At 39.7% G+C, this 25,762-nt stretch overlaps 2 protein-coding genes across 3 annotated transcripts in view; one reads left to right on the top strand and one right to left on the bottom strand.

The window, feature by feature from the left end:
- The window catches only part of fasn (fatty acid synthase), a 73,420-nt gene extending 54,366 nt beyond the window's left edge, over positions 1-19,054 (top strand). The window contains exons 24-42 of the mRNA XM_041962330.1: positions 12-176; positions 406-521; positions 3,893-4,047; positions 5,669-5,872; positions 5,989-6,139; positions 8,093-8,271; positions 8,375-8,494; positions 8,673-8,795; positions 9,460-9,683; positions 10,024-10,225; positions 11,692-11,843; positions 12,515-12,606; positions 12,712-13,106; positions 13,738-13,929; positions 14,089-14,316; positions 14,677-14,888; positions 15,064-15,162; positions 16,016-16,267; positions 17,018-19,054. Of these exons, the coding sequence (XP_041818264.1) occupies positions 12-176; positions 406-521; positions 3,893-4,047; positions 5,669-5,872; positions 5,989-6,139; positions 8,093-8,271; positions 8,375-8,494; positions 8,673-8,795; positions 9,460-9,683; positions 10,024-10,225; positions 11,692-11,843; positions 12,515-12,606; positions 12,712-13,106; positions 13,738-13,929; positions 14,089-14,316; positions 14,677-14,888; positions 15,064-15,162; positions 16,016-16,267; positions 17,018-17,155 (3,399 nt within the window). The 3' untranslated portion in view covers positions 17,156-19,054. The remainder of the gene's footprint in view (positions 1-11; positions 177-405; positions 522-3,892; positions 4,048-5,668; positions 5,873-5,988; positions 6,140-8,092; positions 8,272-8,374; positions 8,495-8,672; positions 8,796-9,459; positions 9,684-10,023; positions 10,226-11,691; positions 11,844-12,514; positions 12,607-12,711; positions 13,107-13,737; positions 13,930-14,088; positions 14,317-14,676; positions 14,889-15,063; positions 15,163-16,015; positions 16,268-17,017) is intronic.
- A 1,823-nt stretch (positions 19,055-20,877) lies between these two features.
- Positions 20,878-25,762, bottom strand: part of rab3gap1 (RAB3 GTPase activating protein subunit 1) — a 78,766-nt gene continuing 73,881 nt past the window's right edge. For both annotated transcript variants that reach the window (XM_041962331.1, XM_041962332.1), the window contains one exon: positions 20,878-22,096. In XM_041962331.1, coding sequence (XP_041818265.1) covers positions 21,863-22,096 — 234 coding nt within the window. In that variant the 3' untranslated portion in view covers positions 20,878-21,862. The remainder of the gene's footprint in view (positions 22,097-25,762) is intronic.

Consider the following 25,762-nt stretch of genomic DNA (forward strand, 5'->3'; position numbering starts at 1 on the left):
CTCTTCACCAGGCTGAGTGGGAGAAGGTGTTCTCTAAGGCCTCCCTTAATCTGGTGGCTGTCAAGAAGTCTTGTTATGGCTCGGCCCTCTTTCTGTGTCGTTGTCGGTCTCCTTGCAAACAACCCATTTTCCTACCTGTGGACAGCACTGACTACAAGTGGGTGGAGACACTCAAGGTGGGTTCCATAACCTGTGTGTCTGGCTTTTGAAATGTCTAGCAGTGTCCTGAACTACCATTTTTTAAATCAGAATGATAGGTGAAAGTGAGTTGGAAACTTTTTGTATCATAACCTATGCACTGACACCCTCAAAGTATGTCAGAATAGTTTCCTTATGACTTCAGTCATCATTTACAAATGTGACCTTAGTCATAACTGTAGGTTACTTTGTGGATCTGTGCTGCAGGCGATAATGATGGAGTCATCAGACTGTCCAGTGTGGTTAACTGCCACTGAAGCTCACTGTGGTATTGTGGGAATGGTCAACTGTCTACGGCAGGAGCCAGGTGGCAACCGAATACGGTAGGACATAACATCTACCATACATACTCATGTACCAGTATTGTCACAGTACCAGAATTTTGTCTTTAACATAATATACTGTAAGTGCGGCATGGAATATAGCCACAAGTAGCAATAATCAGGATCTGAGTGGATTATGAAAATGAACAGAAACAGGAAGCTGTGCACACCTTGGTTCCAGGCCAAATTTTAACAGGTAACCTTACCAGTATGGGGCATGTGCTTAGGCCACTAGGCTGTGGGGAAAACATCTTGACAACACCTTAAGGTGCTGGACTATTGGCTGTACTGGTGGCCATGCTGTCTTTTGTTTTCACAGCCTCAACATTTAGTACAGCAGAAGTCTATTGGAAGTAATGCAGCTAATGAATGAAGTGTGTGCTATTCCCCTCTGAGCCGGCGGTCGGCTAGTTTAGCTGTAGTTTGGCACAGCTATGGTTTGTTATTGCGTATTCGTAGCCGACCGCCGCAGAGTCAGCCGTGTTGTGGCTGACTGCTCGCAGCGCGCGGCGTTCGGTAATGACATCAAAAAAAAAAACGAAAGTTATCCTTTAAGTATTTTGGTGAAATTTGATCAAACATTTGTCAAAATACACAATATGAATACAGTACTAATGCAAGCTCATCACTGGAAAATATCTAAATGCCATATGAAACATGATATTTAGTATCTAAATAATGCCCATGTAGAATTTGCTAACATTTAAATGAAGACTTGTGTAGATACAGATGTCAGTTTTTTTTTTATATATTTTGAAAAATACAATCTGACAAACGGAATTGACCATAGGTTCTAGTGTAGTTTAGCAAACTTTAATGACAACAACAAATGTGCTGAAAATGATTTATCTCTGTAGGTCATTGTTTTCGTCATTTATTACCAAAATTTATCCATCAGCTGAGTCGTGACCCCAGATTGTGTGAACCAAATTTCGAACAAATCCATGCAATAAATTAGGGCTGTCACTGGAGCTGTGTGAAGTTCCATCATACTTCAAACACTCCATGATAATTCTTGTGCAAAACAAATGCTCCTTGTATTGACTCAATTAAAAGACCTCATAGAACCCCTGATATTTGCCGACCGGTGGAGGATGCAGTCAACATGGGGCAGAACTACATCCTGCAACACCTCATCCTCTCAGGGACGTATAAAAGGATCCCATTTGGCTTTTAACGCTATCATTCCAGAAATCCTCCACTCAAAACTTACCCAGCTCACTGTGCCAGCCGCCACCTGTCAGTAGGTAAAAAACTTCTTGACAGACAGGAAGCAGCAGGTGAGGCTTGGGAATATCACATATAGCACCCCCACCACCACCACCACCAACGACTGCACCACAGGAGACCCTTCTGTTAAACTTCTGGAGTTTGCAGATGACACAGCAGTCATCAGCCTCTTCTGAGACATTCATGTGTCTGCATACAGATGGGGGTCAAACAGCTGGTCCTCTGGTGCAGTCAACCTGGAGCTGAACACGCTCATAACATCAAAAATGATAGTGGACTTCAGAAGATGCACCTCAACACTGCCCTCTATCACCATCCTCAACAACATTGTTTCCACTGTGGAAACCTTAAGGTTTCTGGGATCCACTTTCTCTCATGACCTAAGGTGGACTTCAAACATAGCCTCAATCATCAAGAAGGCACAACAGAGGATGTAGTTCTTGTGTCAGCTCAGGAAGTTCACCCTGCCTCAACAGCTGTGATCCAGTTCTACACAGGAATACTCTGTCTGTTCCATACACTTCCATTATCATCTGAAGTAGGTCATCCACCAAACAGGACAAGAACAGACTGGAACAGACAATGAAGACTGCTAAGAAAATCATTGGTGCCAGCTTGTCCTCCATTCAGGGCTTACACACTTCCACACTTTCACACTGAGGAAACAGACAGAAAGCATCACTGCAGACCCGTATCCCCCCACATCCTGAACACAACCTGTTTAAACTTCTTCTTTCTGGTAGGCACTAGAGATCACTAAACGTCAAAACAACCATACATAAAAACAGTTTCTTTCCACAAGACGACCAGTTAACTAGTCACACATAGTAACTAACCCTCTGACACCAAAACATCCACTGACAGGTCATTTATCATCCAGTAATACAGTTTTTAAAATGTACGTTCACCACTCACTATCACTGTCAACGTAAATACCTGCACATTGTCAATGTTGTTGTATATATTGTTTATTGCCTCATCATTTTTGTTTATGTTGTTTATTGTTTATTTTATGTTCTTCCATTACTTGAGTTGTTGTTTAGTCTTTTGTTGTTGTTGTTGTTGTTGTTGTTGTTGTTTGTCTTTTGTCCTCATTGAGCTGTATGTCCCTTTTTTTTTTTTTTGCTGTGCAAGTACATAAGTGAGTGCATTGTTTAGAGTCACACACATACTTGGCCAATAAAGCTGATTCTGATTCTGATGGCTTCACACTATGACTTGGGCACCCTGATTGCATGTAAAGGAAGGTTTCAAACCTGTGTCAAACTTACAATTATCGAGACAAAATTCCAAGAATCAAAGATTGTTTGCTGCATAAGTGGCACACTGATATCTAAAGATGCTCTGTTTCCTATTGATTGCAATAATTTACATGAGGATAGAGTTTAAAATACAGTCAAAATTCTATTTTTGTGATACACTTCTGAAATGTACCACACTACATCTACCAGGACATCAAATTGTTATATTTTTACAAACATTGGAGATTTTTTTGGTAAAACATTTTGATGCACTTTCTGTTTTTTAATAATTCAATAGTGAAATATTTTTTTTACTTACAACCCCAATTCCAAAGAAGTTGGGATGCTATGTCAAGAATAAATAGGACAGAATGCTATAACTTGCTTTTCATTTTTGACATATACTATACAAAGACAATATATTCCATGTTTTACCTCATCAGCTTCATTGATTTTTGTCAGTGCTTGTTCTGAATCTAATGACCGCAACACAATTCAAACAAGTTGGGACAGAGACAACAGAAGACTGGGAAAGTTGTGAAATGTTCAAAAAACACCTGTTTGGAACATTCCAAAATGCAAATGATTGCATTCTGGTTCTTTTACGTTTTATGTAGCATTCCAACTTTTTGGAATTTGGGTTTTTGGGAATTTGGTACATTGTCCATCCACATTGCCTGTCACAATGAATAGTTTAGTCAGTTTGTGGCACTACAATCATATTTAGGTTTTAGTAGCAGATACTAGTTTATACCTGTCTATATGTATAGTTTGCCTTGTGTGTGTAGGTATTGCCTCCCATATTTATTCATTTTTTTTATTGTATGTATCAATATGATGCTTTTTGTACTTTGGCCCCTTTTTAATGTCCTTTTCTGATTTCTTCTTCCTTGTCACCAGCTGTGCGTTTGTGTCCAATCTCAACGAGGCTTCAGCAGCCCCAAGCCTCCAGCCAGGCCATAAGCCCATGCAGTCAGTGCTAGAGGGTGATCTGGTCATGAATGTGTTCAGAGATGGACACTGGGGTGTCTTCCGGCACCAGCTCATCACTCACGGTACCAAAATATCAAATATCACTTTTTCTGATTCCAGGTAGACAGGTCTGATTTGAAACCATTATATGTGAGTTGTTTGATTACAGATGTATTGTAGAATCATACAACAGTTGTTGTTTATGAGAAACCTTTTACATGCATTGTTCTGAAGAGGCATTTTACATTATCCAGAACGTGACACAACTGCATTTTTTGGGGTTGGTTTTCGTGGAACAAGACATGTAGAAATTTAAAATAATTAAACTGAAATGAAAGGGGCATGACAACAGACAATTGATCAGGACAATTTGTTTCTGCCTATGTTGTGTCTTGTGACAACCAATCAATTTTAGGAGTGTCAGTGGTAGGATAGAAGGTGTGTGTGTGTTTTTTTTAATTCATTCCTTTATTTTAATATGACTTATGTTGTGTTCACATAACTTTCCTTTCCACTTGTCTGTTCAACACTCCTTCTTGTCAGTCAGTACGGGCTATTGTGATGGGCCCTTGAGCTCCTCAGTTAAGAAGCAAACACATACACACGCACTCAGATTTTTTTTTTTTTTTACTGCATTCACCAGACCCATCATGATAGCCAACCCACCTGCCCGCCCAACAAAAATATATGTTAATCAACACCTGCACACAATCCGACTGGCAAATCACCAACTTAATGCGTTACAGCAGCACAAGTATCAGCTGCTAAACAAGTCAGGGATGCCCCTTACCTCCACTTTTATTTTCTCTTTCTTTGGAGCCTGTTGCTCAGGCAGTACAAAAGTCAGAGGTCCTCTTCATACACAACACAGCGCATCCCATAATGATTATAAAAATTAACTGAACAAAATTGGCTTTTGGGCCGGCACCTTCTTTTAGCATACCCGTTGTTCGCAATTTCAAATACTTGAGGGTCCCATTCTATTCTTCCCTTGACACGTTGACAACCAGAAACTACAATTAAGCCCTAAACAGCATTGGCAATTTAAAGAGATGCAATAGTCTCCTTTCAGTCTAGATGCTCTGTCACTCTGTCTTTTCACTGTGTGGCATAAAGTTGAATAAATTCTTTCTTCAAGATCAACAAGGTCTCTTTGAATTCCAAGATTTACAAAGGTCCAACAACCAGAGAGATAGCAGGGGGATGGCATTGGGAGGAATGGGTTGATTTGATTGTTTCTGATAGTTTTGTGAATGTTTGTTGCTTTTGTGTCTTGTATCTATGCTGTCTTGGTTCACCATTTCAGGGTAGGGTTGGTGGCAGGTAAACAAGGGAACAGGGTGGGGCAAAGAAACTGCTGTATTACATTTTGCCTCATGTCACTTTTGTGGCTGTGATAGTGCTTTCCGTTCCTTATGCAAACAAACAATTGATGAAAAAAAAGTTATGCTGTCTCTAGCATCCCTGAAACGCCCTAGAATATTATTGTTCAACATTATGCAATTCAAAAACGCTAACGGGTGTACACCGAACATTTTAGAAAGTCAATATGTTGGTTACCATGTCAGTTAACATAATTAACCATAGACAACTTGATCGAGTGATTTATCTGAATGCATAGAACTTATTTCCTTTTCAGAGTGTTTGATGCAGTCATGTCGTACATTTCCATTAAAACATTTGTCTGTTTTTTGTGGTTGTCAGATCTGAATCAAGAGTTGACAGAGCAGGCTTATGTTAACGTGTTGACTCGGGGTGACCTGTCTTCTCTGCGCTGGATTGCCTCCCCACTCCGCCACTTTGTGACTAGCAACCCCAATGTACAACTGTGCCGTGTCTACTATAGCTCGCTCAACTTCAGAGATATAATGCTGGCCACTGGCAAACTGCCACCAGATGCTATTCCAGGTAAGGAGTATGTAGAAGACACACATTTGCTTGGTTCTTATAACAATATTATTATTGTTATAGTAGACTACACTAACACGGTGGCTAACCTTTCCTGTTCATCGTACATTGTGTAGGTGACCAAGCTCTGCAGCAGTGCATGTTGGGTATGGAGTTTTCTGGTCGTGATCCCATCGGTAGACGTGTGATGGGGCTGCTGCCTGCTAAAGGCCTGGCAACAAGTGTGGATGCTGACAAACGGTTCCTCTGGGATGTTCCCTCCAGCTGGTAGTGTCACATTTTTAAATATGCTGTGCGTGCTTGTGTGAGTAGGAGGAGAGGGAAGATGGGGCACATGAAAGAAAAGAGCTGGCCACCAATGTGTGGAGGTCAGATGCTGTGGTTTTGCTGTCACTTCCAAAGATTCTTCCTGGAAATTTAGAATTTGAAAACTGAACCAACATTAAGTGGAGCAGAAGAGAGTGACTGGACTGCTCTTATTTCAATAGGGAGGAACAGAGGCTTTACTTGCAATATAACAATAACAATTCCAACTAAAACAGTGGCAGAAGAAGTATTCAAGAAGTTTGCATAAGCAAAAGTAGCATTGCTACACTACAACTCCATTACAAGTAAAAGTATGGAAGTTGTGTATGGAAGCAACAAAATATACTTTTTATTATCAACAATGAAGATCTCATTAAGCAAAATGCCCCCTGTCAATATTGTATTATTATATTATCGAATTATTGATATGTAATTGGTTCATGTATACTGTAGTTGGTGTGTGGTGGCATGTTTTTGCTACATCGTATATTGCTTCTTATACTACTGCTAATAACTATAGCTCGTTAAATGAACACAGTGGTGCCAGAAGTCTAATATAAGTATAGTGATACTAAGTATAAAGTTGCATAAAAAAGAAATACTCAAGTACCTCATGATTGTACTTAAATGCACAGGAAATTCTAGCTTAATAGTAGTAATAATTATGTGTGTTGTCTTCTAATCTGCTCTTAGAAATGTCACCAGTTGTAAATTGTTTCAATAGATTTGAAATCTAAATTTTATCATCTATGTTTGTGTATGTAATGTTTCATGCTGCGCCCCAAAGCATGAGGCATTGCACTAAAAAACAGACTGTTGTCATTTATTTTATTTGCAACTAATACGTTCATACAGTGCTGTCTGGACCATAAGCATTTTTGTCAAAATCAATAAGTCATTGGTGATTTTTAGCAATTATTTGATGTTTTTTGAAACTTAAAGTGCTTTACACTGTACATCACATACTCCTACATACAGTATGTGTGTGTGTTATACACACACACACACACACACACACACACACACACACACACACACACACACACATTCATTTTTAATGAATGCCCCCCAAAGTGTTAAGTGTTTAAGTAAGCTTCCATTGACTACCATCAACAAAAAAAGGTATTCAGGATTGGGCTGATTTTTTGACTCATATAGATGCCTAGTCTGTGCACTATTTTCCCACTTGTTGCATTGCATGTGGCAAGAAGCATCATGCTGAAAACGGCAGTCAAAATGCAGTCTTTGACTTGGAAAACAGTAGGAAAATCGAGTAGTCTGTTGTTATCCTTTGCTTAAAGGCTGTGATTAATCTGGACCTTCCCAGATGATCTATCAGGTGTCCCACAGGGTGCTTTATCCTGTTGTCAAACAAGTTGATTACAGCTTTGGGCAGAGGGTACACAGACCAAGAATGACCCTTCAAGCTAAAAAAAAAAAAAAAAAAAAAAAAAAATTCTAAAAAGAAATTGGAAAAACCTTTTGAACTTCCTACTTTGACACTTCGTTTGTGAAAGACCACAGGTACAGTAGGTCTAACATCCTCAGGCTGATATTATAAGACCATTATATAACTTCTGATAATAACTACAGGACTCTTTTACTGAATGAGCCAAGATGGACTTAAAAAAATAAGAAAAAAATGAGAAGAAAAGCCTTTTGGTTGGTGAAGAAAAAATAGACAAAGTTTCAACAAAAGTTTTCATGATTCTAATATTTCACAAATACACATAATAATAATGTAATATCATTAGATAGCTGCTGAAATGTATCTCTGAAGCATCATGCTGTAAACAAGATGGCCTTCTCTTTGTTTTATTCCTTCTGCATGGGTGCCCTTACAGCAGCATAAAGGATAGTTACGTCATACTGTAATAGCAAATAATACTCCTGATGCACCTGTCATGTGTGCAGGACACTGCAGCAGGCAGCTTCCGTGCCAGTGGTCTACGCCACAGCCTACTACTCTCTGGTGGTGCGTGGTAGGCTCCGCCCTGGAGAGACTATTCTTATCCACTCTGGGTCAGGGGGGGTTGGTCAGGCTGCCATTGCCATAGCACTCAGCAAGAAATGTAAAGTCTTCACTACAGTCGGTTAGTACTTAACACTCACATTACACAGTCATTGTGTCAAAACATTAGCTGTGATATGATGTCTTATTCAGTATGACAACCTTTTTGTGTGTGGTATCACCAGGATCAACAGAGAAGAAGGCCTACCTGCAGGAGAGATTCCCTCAGCTCTCAGCAGAGTCCTTTGCTAACTCCAGAGACACCTCTTTTGAACAGCACATCCTGCTGCACACACAGGGCAAAGGTCAGACACTTTTTTATACTTAAGTTCAACATACCGTTGAAATGGCTGGTTTAGTTTGTGGTTTGAGATCAACATTTCCACAGTGTAGATTGAGACCTTTGCATACAACACAGCTTTGCAATGCAGTGTTTACTATACTTTTGTGACATACATAGTATTTTATGTGTGTGCATTTCAGGTGTGGATATGGTGTTGAACTCTCTGGCTGAGGAGAAGCTGCAGGCTAGTATTCGCTGCCTAGCAAGGCATGGACGATTCTTGGAGATCGGCAAATACGACCTGTCCAACAACTCCCCACTGGGTCAGTGGCCTCGATCTCACACACTCAGGCTTCTAGTAACAGCGCAAGTGTCAGTTACTCCTTTAATAAATAGCTCCGCATGAGGTGAAAGGGACAAAGTGTGTTAAAAAAGAAAAAATAATAATACGAACTACACTTCCTGAGGAATCATTACCTTGAATATCCATTACCAGTTTTGGAGGTCTTCTCTGTCTATTTCTAAGAATCATCAAGTTTCCTTCAGTATCAAATCTGGTGGTAGTTATCTATACATCCATGGGTATATTTCAAACACAAAGTACAAATAGCTAGTTCTGCATACTTATAATAGTGACAATTTGCCAAATGGCTAGGCTAAAAAAGGCAAACAAAAGTATGGGAACTGACTGTACAGTAGTAGGGTAGCCCACAGTGTCTAACTCTATATCTCTCATGCTGGAAAAAGGGTTGTTTCTATTAAATAAAAATAATGGGCTGATAAAAATCAATTCAACAAAAGACACATACAAACATGCACAAGATAAAATGTGCCTAGATGTATGCCTATGTGCCTGTTTTCAGCATAATCTGTAAAAGTTACTTTCATACAACAACACTTGGTATGTTGCAAATGACTGTAGACAGGTGTGACTCACCTTTACCATGGTCAGCACTGAACAGGGTCATCTTGTTGTGATCTTTCCAGGCATGGCTCTTTTCCTGAAGAATGTGGCATTCCATGGCATCCTACTGGATGCTCTCTTTGAAGAGGGCAACCAGGAGTGGGAGGAAGTGTACCAGCTGGTGAAAGAAGGCATTATGGGTGGTGTAGTTCAGCCTCTAAAGACCACAGTGTTTGAGAGGGACCAAGTGGAAGAGGCATTCAGATACATGGCTCAGGGCAAGCACATTGGCAAGGTCCTCCTGCAGGTCAGTTTCACCTCTGACTTTCAGCCTTTGATATTTGTATGGGAAGACTATAGATAGTTCCTAACAGGGCCTACCTGTCATGTTTTTATAGGGAAGAGAATGCTGAAAGACTTACACTCAAATGCCTGTTGGATCCTGCTAAACAAAAATGAATCCTTATGTTGGGCCAACTTTGGCCCGCAGACCCCACTTTTGGAAGCCCTTTCCTAGATGTGTCAGTTTATACTTTCCACCTCATTTTCTGATTAAATTCACATAATTGTTATTTGGCTATGACTGGAAAATACTTCACCACACTACACCACTATATATCCTTTTACCGGTTCTTCTCTTCACACAGGTCTGTTATGAGGAGAGGGGTGCAGCCGTCCAAACTGCTGCTCCTTTGTCTTTTCCAGCTGTTTGTCGCACCTTCTGCCTTGCCTCGCACTCCTACATCATTACTGGTGGACTTGGGGGGTTTGGTCTGGAGCTTGCTCAGTGGCTGACTGAGAGAGGGGCCTGCAAACTGGTGCTGACTTCCAGATCAGGGATCAGAAACGGTAAGGCACAATGCCACAAGGCTGCTAAGGCTACTGCTCAGTTTCATTCACGTTCATTGAGAGCAGTTCGATGTAATTCTTCTGTCACTAAAGGGCATAAATTGTTGCTTGGCAATAGAAAACTTTAAAGTCACAGTGACATGGGAGTTAAAGTGGCAACACAATACAGAGCTGTAGAGACACGCAGCGCCAGTGAGCCATGACTATCTGACCATCTGATCAGGCTAACAGAGAGGTGAGCTAGACTGATAGAACACTTTCAAAGAATAAAACTTTAATCCAAGATAACTTTGATTACTTGGCTGAAAATCACACACGCACAGCCATGAATGCACAAAGTTTGACAGAATGTCAGTTACTACAGGACAGTTTTACCCATCCTGAAATTGACTTGAGTAGTCACTCACTGCTTAGACAACTTATGCCTTTTTATGTTATATGGGACGGATGGTAGAGATGAGATGTTAACGTCTTTCAAGAACATCATTAAGTTTTCCGGAGTTGATCATTTGGGGCATAAAATACAAATGAATTAAAATAAAATAATACAGTATAACATCATATCCATTAAATTTGGAATGAATTACTTGATGATGCACTTTGGCTGATGTGAGACATCCATGTTTGTTTAGATTTCAGGCATTTATGTATTATTAAGTGTAAACTTGGATATATTTGATCTCTGATTTTCCCAGTCAAATTAAGAAGTAATTGATGTTTTTTTTTTCTAGTATTGTTAGGTCTCAATGATTTTGGACAATTCATTTTTAAATGTTTCAAAAACAGCAGATCTTAGAAAATCTACATTTTCTGTAAGTAATACTTTGCCAGAAGAACCAAATTATTTGCAACATATTCAATCTTTGTTTCATAACATTTGTTGTTCCAAATACTTGACTTCTTTTTTGTCAGGGATTATATAATGTCAATAAGTATTGCCATGAAGATGATAAAAGTTTAAACCAATTCCAGTTCTTCTTTGGCACTGAGCTGTAGAGTGTGCAGCAATGTTTGACTTTGTGCTTCTTGAAAGAATGTTTTGTTTATGTGCCCCCTGAGAATACTCAGCCAGGCCCATGCCACAGTGTCATGGAAACATAAACAAAGCTGAACAGCTTCTTGACTTCACTTATTGACCAATGGTGTAAGCTCATCACTCACTCAGAGACAGACTTTTGCATTTCTATGGCTTGCCCCACTACTTAAACAAGCGTGTGTTTGTGGTTGTTGCATTTGTGCAACCTCACTAATAGAGAAATAAATGGCCACAAACACAAAATAGGAATGGCTTCCTCAAGTATTTTGATCTATCTATCTATCTATCTATCTATCTATCTATCTATCTATCTATCTATCTATCTATCTATCTATCTATCTATCTATCTATCTAAAATCTTAAATGCTGCTAACTGATATACCATGTGACAGTATTTTTTTTCACAGTTTTAATTTTTAACTGTTGCTAGGTTACCAAGCCAAGCGAGTGCGTGAATGGCAGAGTCAAGGTGTGGAAGTGCTGGTGTCGATCAATGATGTCAGCACACTGGAGGGAACAGAGCGACTGATCGCTGAAGCCTGCTCACTGGGCCCTGTGGGCGGTGTCTTCCACCTAGCCATGGTAACGCACCAAGCCGCCTCATTATCAGTACCCCTCAGCTCTGTTGTTGATCAGTTTACCTTGAACAAGAATGAGGACAGCTCAGAAAAAGTGGAAAAAGGCTCACCAAAGGTGTGCTAGCACTGCACTGCATATTTAGGACCCAATATTCACCTAGATTAAAGTAAACACCCATAACTGTTTTCTATATAAAAATCCAGAATAATGAGTCGTAGAGCCTCATGAACTTTTTGGTTCTATGGGTGGCATTGTCAATCTGTCAGTCAGTCAACTAAAATACTTCAGCAACTGTTGAATGGAATGACATAAAAGTTTTGTACAGACATGAAGTGTAGCTTCACAGAGCAAGGCTGTAGGCTCTTCTTGTTTGCATACAAATATTTCTGTAAATGGGGTTTCCTTTATATGTTTCCTTACGTTTGCCTACTATTTGCTCTTCCAATTCATGATTTAAATATCACATTAATAAATAATCAGAATTATTTATTACTATATTATGGTAAGCTTTTCGTTTATGCACCACTTAGGATAATTTGACACCATAGTGCTTTATATCATAGTTAAGACTGACCTCTCTGATGTCATCACTCCAAAACTGCCTCTCCATTTTAATTCACAGTGATTCCACTTTTTTCTAAACTTCATTGCCATGTTTGGCTTGTCATTACCAGGTTTTGAAAGATGGCATGTTGGAGAATCTGACTCCTCAGCTTTTCCTTGATGTTAACAAACCTAAATATGATGGCACCATAAACCTGGACAAGTAAGACATACACAATCATCCTTCTGATTAAATCAGGGAACTTAAATTAAGGACTTATTTTTTTCTCTCTGGATCTTGATGCACTCACTTTCATTCCCTCTCCAGAGTGACAAGAAAGTTGTGTCCAGACCTCAGCTACTTTGTGGCCTTCTCCTCAGTCAGCTGCGGCCGTGGCAATGCTGGCCAAAGTAACTACGGTTATGCCAACTCAGCCATGGAGCGTGTGTGTGAAATGCGCCACTACAATGGCCTACCTGGACTGGCAGTCCAGTGGGGTGCCATCGGTGATGTGGGTGTCGTCCTGGAAACCATGGGTGGCAATGACGCTGTGGTTGGTGGCACGCTACCACAGCGCATCACATCCTGCCTTGAGGTGCTTGACCGCTTCCTGTGCCAGCAGCAGCCAGTGATGTCTAGCTTTGTTCTGGCAGAGAGGATGGTGGTAAAGGCCGAGGCAGGACGGCAGAGAAACTTGGTGGATGCTGTAGCTCACATTCTGGGTAAGAGCCAAATTGTATAAAACCACTCCCACCAAGGCACCTTGAAAACATGGCAAGTTTCACAGCAAATATTGCATTGTTTGCAAGTGTAGACAAACAATAGCAGTATACATAACAAGTTTGTGTGGTGTGAAACCTAGATGGTGGACGTCACTTCAAAATGCTGAGCTCTCATTGTGTGTGTGACCTTGTTTTATTTCCTGTTTAGCCCAGCAGGTATCACGGGTGAAGATATTCGTACCCTTCAATTACTTATTTATGTGCACAAATGATTAAAAATCGTACCTGTCTGGGAGTCATGATAAACCGCTTAAAGTTGTTGGAAGTACACTATGTAGTCTGGTACTGATTAAAGGATAAAGGAGGGGGAAAGCAATTTCAGTTAGTCAAGTTCAGGTTTAAAAAATGAAATTGTTCGGTTCAGTTCAAACTAAGATGCTGCTTAATTTTATCTTAATTGTAAATAATAAATAATAATAAAATAGTGTCACGAAACCTAAATTATGGTTACATCTTGTGTTTGTCATAGCAAAGAGAGACACATTCTTGTTGTGTGCTTCTTTTTTTATTTCTTGGGCTAAATTCGAGCAGGCTAAGCATACAGAACTTTCACTGCATCCTTCACCCTCAGGTGTGCGGGATGTGAACAGCCTGAACGCTGATGCCTCACTGGCTGACCTGGGCCTGGACTCCTTAATGGGTGTGGAGGTCCGACAGACGCTGGAGCGTGACTACGATATCGTCATGGCCATGAGGGAGATCCGCCAGCTCACCATCAGCAAACTGCGAGAGCTGGCTAATAACAAGCCAGATGGATCAAATGGTATTATTAAGAGCTGCTCTTAAATTGGTAAAAAAAAAAAAAAACACATACAAAAATGTAAGAGATTTTAGTATTAAACCCAGTTCTTTGTAGGATGCGGCTTTTTAAAAAAAAAAACTGCAGACAAGTTTTCTGTCTTCGCTACTTCCAACTATCTAGATTCTCATCACACTACACCTAAGAGGGATGGCATCCGTTCTTTGTTGGAGTCTGATCTGACCCAGCTATTAGTCAACCCCAACGACCCCACGGTGATGCCACTCAACAATGTCCAGAGCCAGGAGAGGCCACTGTTCCTGGTCCATCCCATTGAGGGCTCCATTGCTGCCTTTAAGACACTCGCTTTCAAGCTTAGCGTGCCTTGCTATGGCCTGCAGTGCACGAAAGGTATTTTGTGTTCACAAGTACACATAATTTGGCTTATACATAGCAAAGAGAAAATAAAATAACAACTATTACATAAAATATACTATTAAAGGGCAAGGCAACCTCTGCCATCAGAACAGAACTTTGTCTGTAGATTGCTGATGACAAATTCTGAAGATTAAAATTTGTGCCAAGGCACAGATGGTTTGACTCATCATGGTTTGACTCAACCTGAACTTGACAGATCATTACTGATTGTGTAATACTCACATATATGTGTATATGCATTTGTGTATGTTTATCCGTACATTCACACACACTCATGCTGTATTGTATGATAGCTGTATGCAAGCTCATCTTAGTTTATCCCTTCTCCCCTAGCTGCTCCTTTGGACAGCATCCAGTCCCTGGCAGCCTACTATGTGAACTGTATCAGACAGGTTCAGCCAGATGGGCCGTATCGAATCGCCGGCTACTCCTTTGGTGCATGTGTGGCATTTGAAATGTGCTCTCAACTTCAGACCCAGAATTGGCCTGTGGAGTATCTCTTTCTGTTTGATGGATCACACTCCTATGTGGCAGCATACACACAGGTTAGAAAAAGAGCTAATACACACAATAGTCATCAACAACTATTATGAATCAATATGATCAAGTTCAATGATGTGCAGGGTTTTGGGAGAGGCATTCCACAAAGGGAAAGTTAAAGACTGGTATTTTTCTTTCGTAGATTGTTTATATCAAGTTAACTCACTATTTGGTTTACAGACCTACAGGGCTAAGTTGACACCAGGCAAAGAGTCTGAGGCTGAAACTGAAGCCCTGTGTGCCTTCATCCAGCAGTTCACTGGCATCGAGTACAACAAGGTACAACAAGCCTTTGGCGCAAGTGTGCACACATGCGCCAAGCCATTTGGTTTTCACCAGTCAGAGCATTTAAGCGAGTCTCCAAATCTTGAGCAATGTAATAGGCAGCATATAGAAGATGCAAATCAACTTGTGTTTTTAGCACACTGACTTCTTAAATTGTTGGCTGTGAATATCATGGATGTTTTACCTTAAGTAACGTGTCTCTATGTCCAACAAGAATGGGAAAGGTTGACATGCTCACATGTGCTATTTGCAGCCTTGTGTGTAGTGTAATCAGCCACCTAATTCACCACACCTTTGTCACATGTAGGTCTCAGCATTGGTGACTTCAAAGCCAAGGTGATATTACTTCTATACCTGAAATTAAGAGAGTTGTGTTAATCCAATCTCTGATTTAGTTCCTCAATTACACACAAGGATTCATTGTCTAATTAACGTTGAAATTATGATAAAACACTTGAATGGACTTCTGCAGCATATTTAGTGTGGCATGCTGTATGTTTCAGCAACAGTAATTTACTTTCAGCCACAGAACTGAGCAGTATTGTATTTGTTGCCGCAAAAAGACTAACTGAATTTTATGTCGATTATTTTCATCAGTTGTCCCCCTTGCTTAGGCCAAAGGGTTGCTTCTGCAACAGCAGTATAATGGCAAAATAAATTAAAATTAAGATATTATAAGAAGGGTAATACATCATAGAATATAACAGACCGACTGTATTTAGGTGTGTGACATGATTTATAACAGTCCTATGTGGTTTGTCCTGGTTTATATCCTGTTCTGTAAAAGCAAGTACATTCCTGTAGTGGTCTCCATCCAAATCTCTGATTCCCTTCTCTTATTCTGTAGCTTCTGGAGACTCTTCTCCCACTGTGTGACCTGGAGGCTCGCGTCAACATAGCAGTGGACCTCATCACCTCCAACCACAAGAACATCAGCCGTGACTCACTGCACTTTGCAGCTACCACCTTCTACCACAAGCTGAAGGCTGCTGATGGCTATGTGCCTACTACAAAATACCATGGCAATGTGACGCTACTGCGTGCCAAAACCAGCAGTGAATATGAACAAAACCTGGGAGCTGACTACAAGCTCAGCGAGGTACCATACATAACTATACCTGCACACATTTGCACAAAGAGGGTATTTTTATTTTTGAAAGTGGATCTTGAGTGAAGATAATTCTGTCCAAGTCTTTGACAAGCATTTGAATTTTAGCCCATTTTAGGCTCACCTGAATTTCTAATGCAGGGATCATCCAGTACAATGTACTGGAATGCAAGGAGAAAAGAGTTAGATCTTTTCACCTTTGTGTTGTTGTCTTAGGCAACTGACAAACTGAAAGTTCTAACATTATGTGTATTACTACCAGACAGATTTTTTTTGAATTTTAACTTTCTTGGTATTTCTTGCTTTCTCATCGTGTATTGATTTTCGTTCTTTAATGTAACGCTTAAATTGAAAACTTGATTGACAACAAATATGACCTTCTGTCACCCTGCTTTAAGAGCAATACCCAACAGACACGAACACATACACACACAAGCAGAGCACATATAGTAAGGTTGTGAAAGAGTGACATATATAGGAATAATATCACCCCTACTGTGGCTGTACAATACTTTCCCAGTCAGAAACCATGGATCTTTCTGTGCTGCTTTGAATGAACTACTAGTACTGTTGCTTACAACTTACGGCTCATTACTAGATTTATGGAAGAATAAAAGGTGGTGTCCTACAAGGGGCCCTATAGACATCAGCTTTCAATACTATAATCTCCATCAGACTGATCTGCGTGTAAATGCTGAATGAGTTCAATAAGTTCTGTCTTACTGTGGTCTCTTTCTTCAGGTATGTGATGGCAAGGTGTCAGTCCACATCATTGAGGGAGACCACCGCACATTCCTGGAAGGAGAGGGCGTGGAGTCCATCAGTAGCATCATCCATAGCTCGCTGGCTGAGCCACGTGTCACAGCAAGGGAGGGCTAGACATGTCGAACCTGACCACACCCTCTACCTTCCCACTAATTTTACAACATTCCCAAAATGTGTCACCTCCTCCAGTTACTTCAAGATGTGTAGGTTTAATTTTGTTTTATACAGTAAAAATAATACAGTAAGTCTTTTGACGCAGCATGTTTACGTTCTGTGTCATTTTGCCCAATGTAAAATGACTCTCCGTAACCTATTGGAGCTCTTAGCTGTTATCCCCCAATTTGGTAATTAAAATGTGCTATGGGTTTTTACAGTATGAGTTAGGTGTTCTAAGTTATGTCTCGCTCTGTTGCCATGTTTCATTCAGCCTTTTATTTAGATTGTGGTAGGGAAACCAATTTTAAGGAATTTATTTAATCAAAAGTAGCTATATAGTGACTGATAACTGATTAATCATTAGTAATTTATAAAATATAACGTCTGTGTTTGTCTTTAATTACATCTTTTTTCTTTTTTTTTTTACAATTTGCAGGCCATCATAGCATAATCTGAGAAAATTAGGTATTATGAAAAGGTTATGGTAAAACATTAAAATTATGAATTACACAAATAAGTCATCGCTAAATGCTTGTGCATGCTCCAGCTTCATCTGTTAGTATTCTTAAAAAATCAAGCAATATTCAAGACTCACAGGCTTGAGTGGAGGATACAGATTTAACAAATTTAGAATAATTTACACTAACTAAAAACAAAGCCTGATCCTTCCCTGCTTTATCTGTTGGCCAACTACAAATGTCTGTTAGCAAGCAGAAACATAAAATAGATTACCCCCAACAACACAAGTCAATTCTTACTGTTTGTATTTAAGAAATTAGCAAATTGTATGTGCACAGTCTATTCATGATAGCTAGGCCAGCTACTGAATCACCTCCTCAGGTGGAACCAGTGTTTTCAGCCCAGGAGATCTTTCATTTTCCCTCAGAGAGTAAATTGATTTTACATTCATAGGTGTGTCTGCTGGACGGTTTTTGGCTTATTTTTCAGACATCACTGGAAGTAAAGTGCTGTTACATGGAGTAACATTAGTTGTTGCAGCCATGCTCTATTGGAGCTTGTCGTTTAACATTAGTGTGAACCATTGGATAGTTAACAAATCTTGAGACTGTCAGATAACAGATACGATTTGTAAGGAACAGGCTACCATAAAATATCACATATACCAACTTCTCACTTAGGACAGTTGGATTTGGAGGCTGCTGAGTAGACCAAGGCACACTCCTGTAACAAAATCTGTTCAAATAGAAAAGAGCACCCTCCAATTGGCACAACAATCAATAATAGAACTACTGTACAGTTTCTAGTGTTACCAGGTATTCAGTCCAAAAACTGCATTACTTTAATAAATACAGGTATCTGTGTTGATGTCGGCATGCTCAAGAAAGAGGTGAGCTGATGGAATACAATCAAGAAAGTGCAGTTTGAACAATAGCCATGAGTTTTAAAGGCATATCTGATGCCAAATCATCACAACTATGGAAAATTGTCACTGCAACAATCATTTTATGTCTACTCTCAACAGTTGCCAGGGAAAAAGAACAAATACCCGAGTCAAGTTAGAAAGTAATTTATCAGGATGTCCAAATGCATGTGTTTGAACAGTTTGTGTCTGGATGACACTGTTTTCAGCTCTGTTTTGGCATTCATTGAAATACATCAGGCCGCTGTGTTTTCCTGATGAAATATAATTAGGAATCTTTGTAACCTCACCACTATCGCCTTGAAGCACTTGAAAATGTTAACAGCCATCAAGCAAATATCCAGTATAACTAATCTCTCATCCCACAGTAACCAATAGTTATTACATTGTTACATTTATGACCAGCTGATCTTTTTCCTGAAGTACTTCAAAATTTAAAAAAAAAGAAAATTTTGCATTTGCCAGACAGAAAACGTTTTACAGTGCTTAACGTGACTGATAAGGAACTTGTTACAGGGCTTAATCTGACTGGTAAGGAATTTGTTACAGGGTTTAACCTGACTGATAAGGAGCTGTTCATTAAACAAGATTACACTGAAACAAGGAAATATAAATATCTGATTAGTTGTAAGGGTCAGTCTCGCCAACTTTTCACAGCTGACTTGTGATACCAGTACAGTATTGAGTTTATTACTTGCTCTGCTCCTCAACAAATTACAGGTGTTGTTTTGGTGGGAAAAACTAGTGAAAATGAAAGTATTTTGTTATGTTAATGTATCACTAAACATTGCATCCTTTTCCAAATAAGCTTTTTAATTGTGAATGACTACGGAAGCGCCTATTGTATGTGGAAAGAACTGATCTGAACAGCAGGCCCCTGAGTAGTCCTGTCTCTTTGATAAAGGCTGTACCCTCCTAGAACTGTCTCTGATTACCATGACCCTCTTAGTTTCATGACACCCAGTAAGCAGTCCAGTCCCAGGATACAACAGCTAACCTGACCTCTGAGACCTCTAATCTGGTCTATGAAGAGTCAGGTGGCTGGAGGCAAATGTGGTGATTGATTGTGAAAAGGAGAAGAAAGTAACATTTTGCTCCTCTCTTATATTGTAATATTTCTAGTATGAGTTGTTATGACTAATAAAGGCCTCTAGCTAATCACTTCATGACTAGTTTGTATTTTTCCATAAATCCAACATGTGAAAGTTAGAAATAAACATGATGTATGACTATATTTCTCTATTCTGTTTCTGTCTGTCTGTACTATGTACACTGTGAACTTTTGATCAACAAATATTAACTGGCATTTTGATAAAAGTTATGGTAGAAGGAAGTCATATTTAAACTAAAATAGTTTTAAGTTTACAAGTAAATAAGTAATATTTTGAAAAATAAGTTCAAGGAAATGATTGGAATTGTGGTTCTGTGAGTAAACAACTAAGCCTCTTTGTCAAAAATGAGGATTGTGGAGCATCTGACATTTTTCTTTAGTATATGGTAGCTAATTTTCACTATATAGCTATTATTATATGGGATTGTTGTCATATCATTTAGGTCATTGGAACTGGTCAAGCAAGCCCTAACAGTACAAAGTTTTCTCTTCCACCTCTGACAAGCTAATATACAGTTAATTACATTACACAGTATTGTGTAGTGGGATAGCTGTTTGACACTGGTATAATGCTAATTCGACTTAACATTGATTGTGAAAGGTGGAACCATCATAGAAGACACATTATGGTGACAGAAGATTGATTAAACATTGTGAGGATAAATATCAATCATGTTGTAGCAACTTTCAGTAAAGCAGATTTATTAGGTTTGATACATAATTGTAGGAAAATATTTGCAATGTATAATTTTTTGCTACTTTTTTTGTGGAGGGTTGTGTTGGCATGCCATGTTGTTAATGCAGTGTGCTTCTTTGCGTTATGGTACGTTCGATAGTCATAGTATGTCAGTCTACTGACAATAGATATGACACACCAAAAAAAATCACTTTATTTACATGCTTACAACAAGGGTCAGAAGAATGGTTAAGACAGGAGACTTATAGTTTAAAGTAAATAATGATTGCATTTTAACCTTCAACACCCTCGCTCCCTCCCAAAAAAGGGCCTAGGGCAGAGACAGGACTACTCAGTACAAGACAGCACAAAACAGCTCCATGGCATTACTAGCGGTCTAAAATTGCAGAGGGAACCTTTAACTATTGCCCCCTTGCAGGTGGTCTGACCTCTCACCTGCTCCACCTGTCAACTATGTTTGATGATGCGAATGGTCAAGCCTGAAACACTGATTGAGACAGAGGAAAAGTGTTTATTTTTTAAATGAAAGGACATTTTGCACCAACATATAACATGTACTGTACACACAATGCCACAGATGACTCACATCACTTGTTACATCAATATAACACCTACAAACCATATTATTGAAATTAATGCAAGTATGTAACTGTACTTTAGAGCAGGATCAAAGAATGTGTGATTGCACGTTTGTATTATCAACAAAACGTACAAAACGTGTTTTTGTTCTTTCAACTGCTTAAGCCTAGTGCCAAAATGCTAGTGCCAATCAGCACATCATTGACTAATCAGGGGATCCGTAAACTGTGCACCACAAAACAAAGACTGAACATGTAAGTATAAAAAGTGTTTGTTATGCTATAACTTGGCATGTGGTCAGGAATAAGCAGATAACAGTAAAACCTACATAAAGGAGATTAGAGCAAGAAAACCATGTGGCAAAAATGTATAGCACACGAGCGTTTGTTCAAATCACCAGAAGAATTTGGTTTTCTTTCATTAACATATTTTTTCCATTTCTGTTTTCAGACAACTGAAGGAGTATGAAATGGTGACATGACTGCAGCTAATAAATGCTACTTGATATTTATAATTGTGTACAGTGAAATTTCAGCAGACTGCAGTGCATTAAATCTAAGTATGCCCACTGCTGCTAAAAAAGTTTGAACTAAATTTATTCTTCTCTTATTTTTTGACCAAAAAAGATGACTAAAGACACAATGCTCATCAGCACTCAACACTAGCGGTATGTAGCCAACACAGATATGTCATAGGTCTAAAAAATGTAGTTTTGAACAAGAATGTTTGCGCACAAACAAACTCATTGATCAACAGAGGGCCAATGACCAAACTGAATAATTTTAATGTGCCACTCCTGTTCCTAACTGCTATTCCAGTTCTTGCTTAAAGGCGTAACTCATCATCGGCAAATGGAACATGGCTTTAGATGAAATACTGTGCAATAGACCTTTGGTCTTAGAAGAAGGAAGTGTCTGAAGAGAAGGCCCCTGCCAACCTGAACTCCTCTCTCATCAACACACAGAAGAGACGCTGAGGCAGAGCTTTGGAGTACGGTGCTGGCCGAGGGACACATGTACGCAACACAATTTCCCGTCCTGCTGGGGAAGGAAAGTCAGGCACTTTGTTGCTCCCTCCAGTCAGTTTCCTGTCACGCCCCAAGTCTTCTTCTAGTGGGGCCAGGAGGGCAGCCTAAGGGTGGAGAGAATTTAAAATGTTAACCAGCAATGAGAAGGTAGCCAGGGAAGAAAAAGAAGAGGTCTGAAACATATGACAAAAATATGTTAGCCAGTTCAACAGACATTTTCACAGTGAATATATTAAAAGGCTAAGCTTGGGCTTATTCTAAATGTTTTATTCAACATATTAGGAAAAAGACTGAAGCCAACAATATGCTATTGAGTCTCTGGCTATGCAGCAACATCCCTGACATAGCCATCCAGCTACAGGGGCTAACATTGCTCCGCACGGGTAGGAATACAGAGAGGTCTGGTCAGACCCGCGGTGGCTGTGTACTTACATAAACAATGACTTGTGGTCTGGTTGTCCACAATTGCTTACTGCAGCTAAAGTTTTCAGTACTGGAGTGCAGGCCATTTTATTTGCCTAGAGAATTCACCACTATTGTACATTCCTCCCAAAACAAGGTGCTTTGTGAGCTCTATGGCACTATCAGCTCGCAACTAACAGCCCATCTCTAATTCTTCATTATCACCATGGACTCAACCATGCCAACTTAAAGTCTGTACTGCCCAAGTTTACCAGCATGTGAGCTTTGCCAGCAGGGGGGGAAATATCCTGGACTTGGTGTACACAAACATCCAAGAGGCATACAAGGCAATTCCCTGCCAGACCACCTAGCTATTATTACAAGCATACAGACCATTGCTGATATGCTCCAGGCCAGTACATAGGACCACCAGAATCTGTCCAGAAGGAGCCCCCTCAGCCTTACAAGACTGCTTTGACAACACAGATGAACATGTTCGGGGAGGCAGCTATCTATGACCAGCACACATGTGTAGAGGAGTACACAAACTCATTGAGCATTTGAAACCCTTCTCCACATGCGCCAACCCGAAGCTGTGGCACACGGCTGAGGTCTGTGGCCTGCTTAGACAACGTGACAGCGCCTTTAGATCAGGGGAATCCTTTCTGTGATGCCAGGGACACGAGGTGGATGTGGCATGGCATCAAGACCCTAACAGACTACAAGACCACACCACAGGGCAACAACAGTGACACCCACCTCTCGGACACTGTGCTTCCCTCTATAGGCAAGCATTTTAATATCAATGCTTTATTGGGTTTGACTTTGAGTTTTGAATGAGTGTTTTGACCTGTTCGGGTTACCATAGTTCAGTCAGGAATAAGTAGTCACACAGTAGTGTAGTGAGCTGGTTGCTTTTAAGTTGTAGTTAAAGTCATTTCAAAGAGTGACGGAAATATAATATATAACATATAATCTCACCGTTAATTATTTGCGATGGTGATGCTAATACGATTAGCCCGTTAATGGGAATTTCCATTATATGTTAGCATTAAGCTGGCGACTTTCTGTTAACTTATGTGTTATACATCCAGCTGGTGAGCTGGTGAATTGACAACAACCACAAGTTGACAAAACAAAGGAGGGGTTGTAGATTTCAGGAGGATGTTGGCTGACCACTCTCCATTGCATATAAGTGACTCCACAGTGGATAGGGTCAGGAGCACCAAGTTTCTCAGTGTGCAGATTTCTGTGAACTCAACTGGTCTCTCAACATCAACTCTGCAGCCAAGATGGCACAACAACACCTTTACTTCCTGCTAAGAGTGAAGAGAGCCAGATTACCACTGCCCTTTCTCATCTCCCTCTATAGAGGCACTGGCTGGCTGCGGTTTGGAAATTACAATGTATTGGAACACAAGACCCAGCAACACATAGTGGAGACAGCTGAGAACTTACTACACTATAACTACTCTGCACTGACATTTTATACTGGTCCATCATTACCTCTGTGCCTCCTATTTGCACTACTGACACCACTGAGGCACTCCATACTTTGGCCTTAACTGGGAGAGAGAAACACAGTCTGCTGAAGATGCTCTGAAGGTCTTACACTAGAAAAAGTTTCCTACACAGAACATTAAAAGGGATTTAACTGGGATATGCCATTTATTGCTTTTGTGAAGTGTATGGACTTGACAGATGATGAAAATGAATGTATAAAACCTGCAGAATGTTTGGCATGACACATGATGCTTTCCTGACACAATGTAAAATCAATTACTCAAATATAATTTGATAATTCACACTCTATTAAGGATTACCTTTGGGAAAAAGGCAAATAAGCCTATTTCCTAAAATACTGAATTATTCCCTCAGATCAGGGATGGGGGCATATTTTCCAATCAAGGACCATTTCAATTTTTTCAACATCCTTTGAGGGCTATATTTTATATAAAAAGATGATGATGATAAGCTGTCTATGCTATGCTATGATGAGGCTAGTTTTCCAGGTTTGGGTCCTTTAGTCTTGAGTCCTGAGTCTTTGCTTGCAAGTCAGTGTTGAAAAGAACTTATAGTAAATTCTAGTTTGTTTGCAGCTCAATAATTTTGTGTTGCTTGTTTTCAGCATATCAGCTGGCTCCACATTAAATGGCATATCAAATATGTTCAGCTCCTTCTGTTTACTGTTCATGTCCTGAAACCATGCAATGTTACCCCTTTGCAGTTGCAATTGGCACAGCTTTAATTTCACTTCAAGTGATTTCACATTTGAAAGCTTGAGGTTCAACTCTGAGAGTTACTTATAATGATAATAATGTCCACAATGAAGACCAAAATCACACAGTCACTTGCTATCACTGAATTTCCATGACAGGGCTAGGGTTTTATTTTTTTAATGCCATGTCTGACTTAAACAATGTAATTTCTGTTGTCATTGATGGCTGGGCTGGCTGTTCCCCACGGGGTCTTTTGTTCAATGAAAAAAGGTTTTTGAAGAAAATTGTTTATATTAGTTCAAGTAACGCATCATAAAAAGTATCATACCCGTGCACAAAGTGTCACTCTTAACAGGCTGCTGAATTATTCTAGACTACTAGTCCACTTTGGTAGGGGATGTACAGCATTTTGATATTCTAAACTTAACATTACATGACACTGAAAAGGCCATTTACTTAACAAGCACAGGGTCATATACTCATACTGCGTGACACTAGATCCTGTTTTTAACCATATTTGGAATACGACATTTACAGGCAATTTATGGCAGTATATGCAGGTTTCTGCATACATGATTAGAATTTAATCCAGGTTTCTCATCACTGCCTGCTTTGTGCTTGTCTTTAACTTCTGAGTTCTAAGTAACAGCTGAGGATAAGGGCACTCTGTTCATCATTCTGCAAATTTGGGCTTCTCCATCACAGGTTACCATCAGGTGGTAACCTGTGATGCCAAAGACAAAGACAAGACAACAAGTATTGCTCAAAGTATCAAAGGTGCTTCTGCTGTTATCTAAAAATATTTAAAAACCAAATGCATTTGTTATTTCCTGGTTGGGATTGCAATATCTTACGATCAGGCTGGTCTAATACTTTGCTAAGTACTGCCCATCTGATCCAGAATGCATGTTTTCTGAGAAAAATGAGGAAAAAGAGAGAATATTTATCCCATATTAGCCTTTCTGCACTGGTTCCCTATAAAATCTAGTAAAGAATTAAAAAATCTGTCTCTTTACCTACAAAGCCCTAAATGGTAAGGCACCATCTTAACTTAAAGAGCTCATAGTACCCTATTACCAGACTAGAACACTGCGTTCTCAGAATGCAGGCTTGACTTTATGGTCCCTGAAGTCTCCTCTCTCCTCAAGC

Source organism: Chelmon rostratus, chromosome 21, assembly GCF_017976325.1.
Source record: "Chelmon rostratus isolate fCheRos1 chromosome 21, fCheRos1.pri, whole genome shotgun sequence".
Taxonomy (NCBI): Eukaryota; Metazoa; Chordata; class Actinopteri; order Chaetodontiformes; family Chaetodontidae; genus Chelmon; species Chelmon rostratus.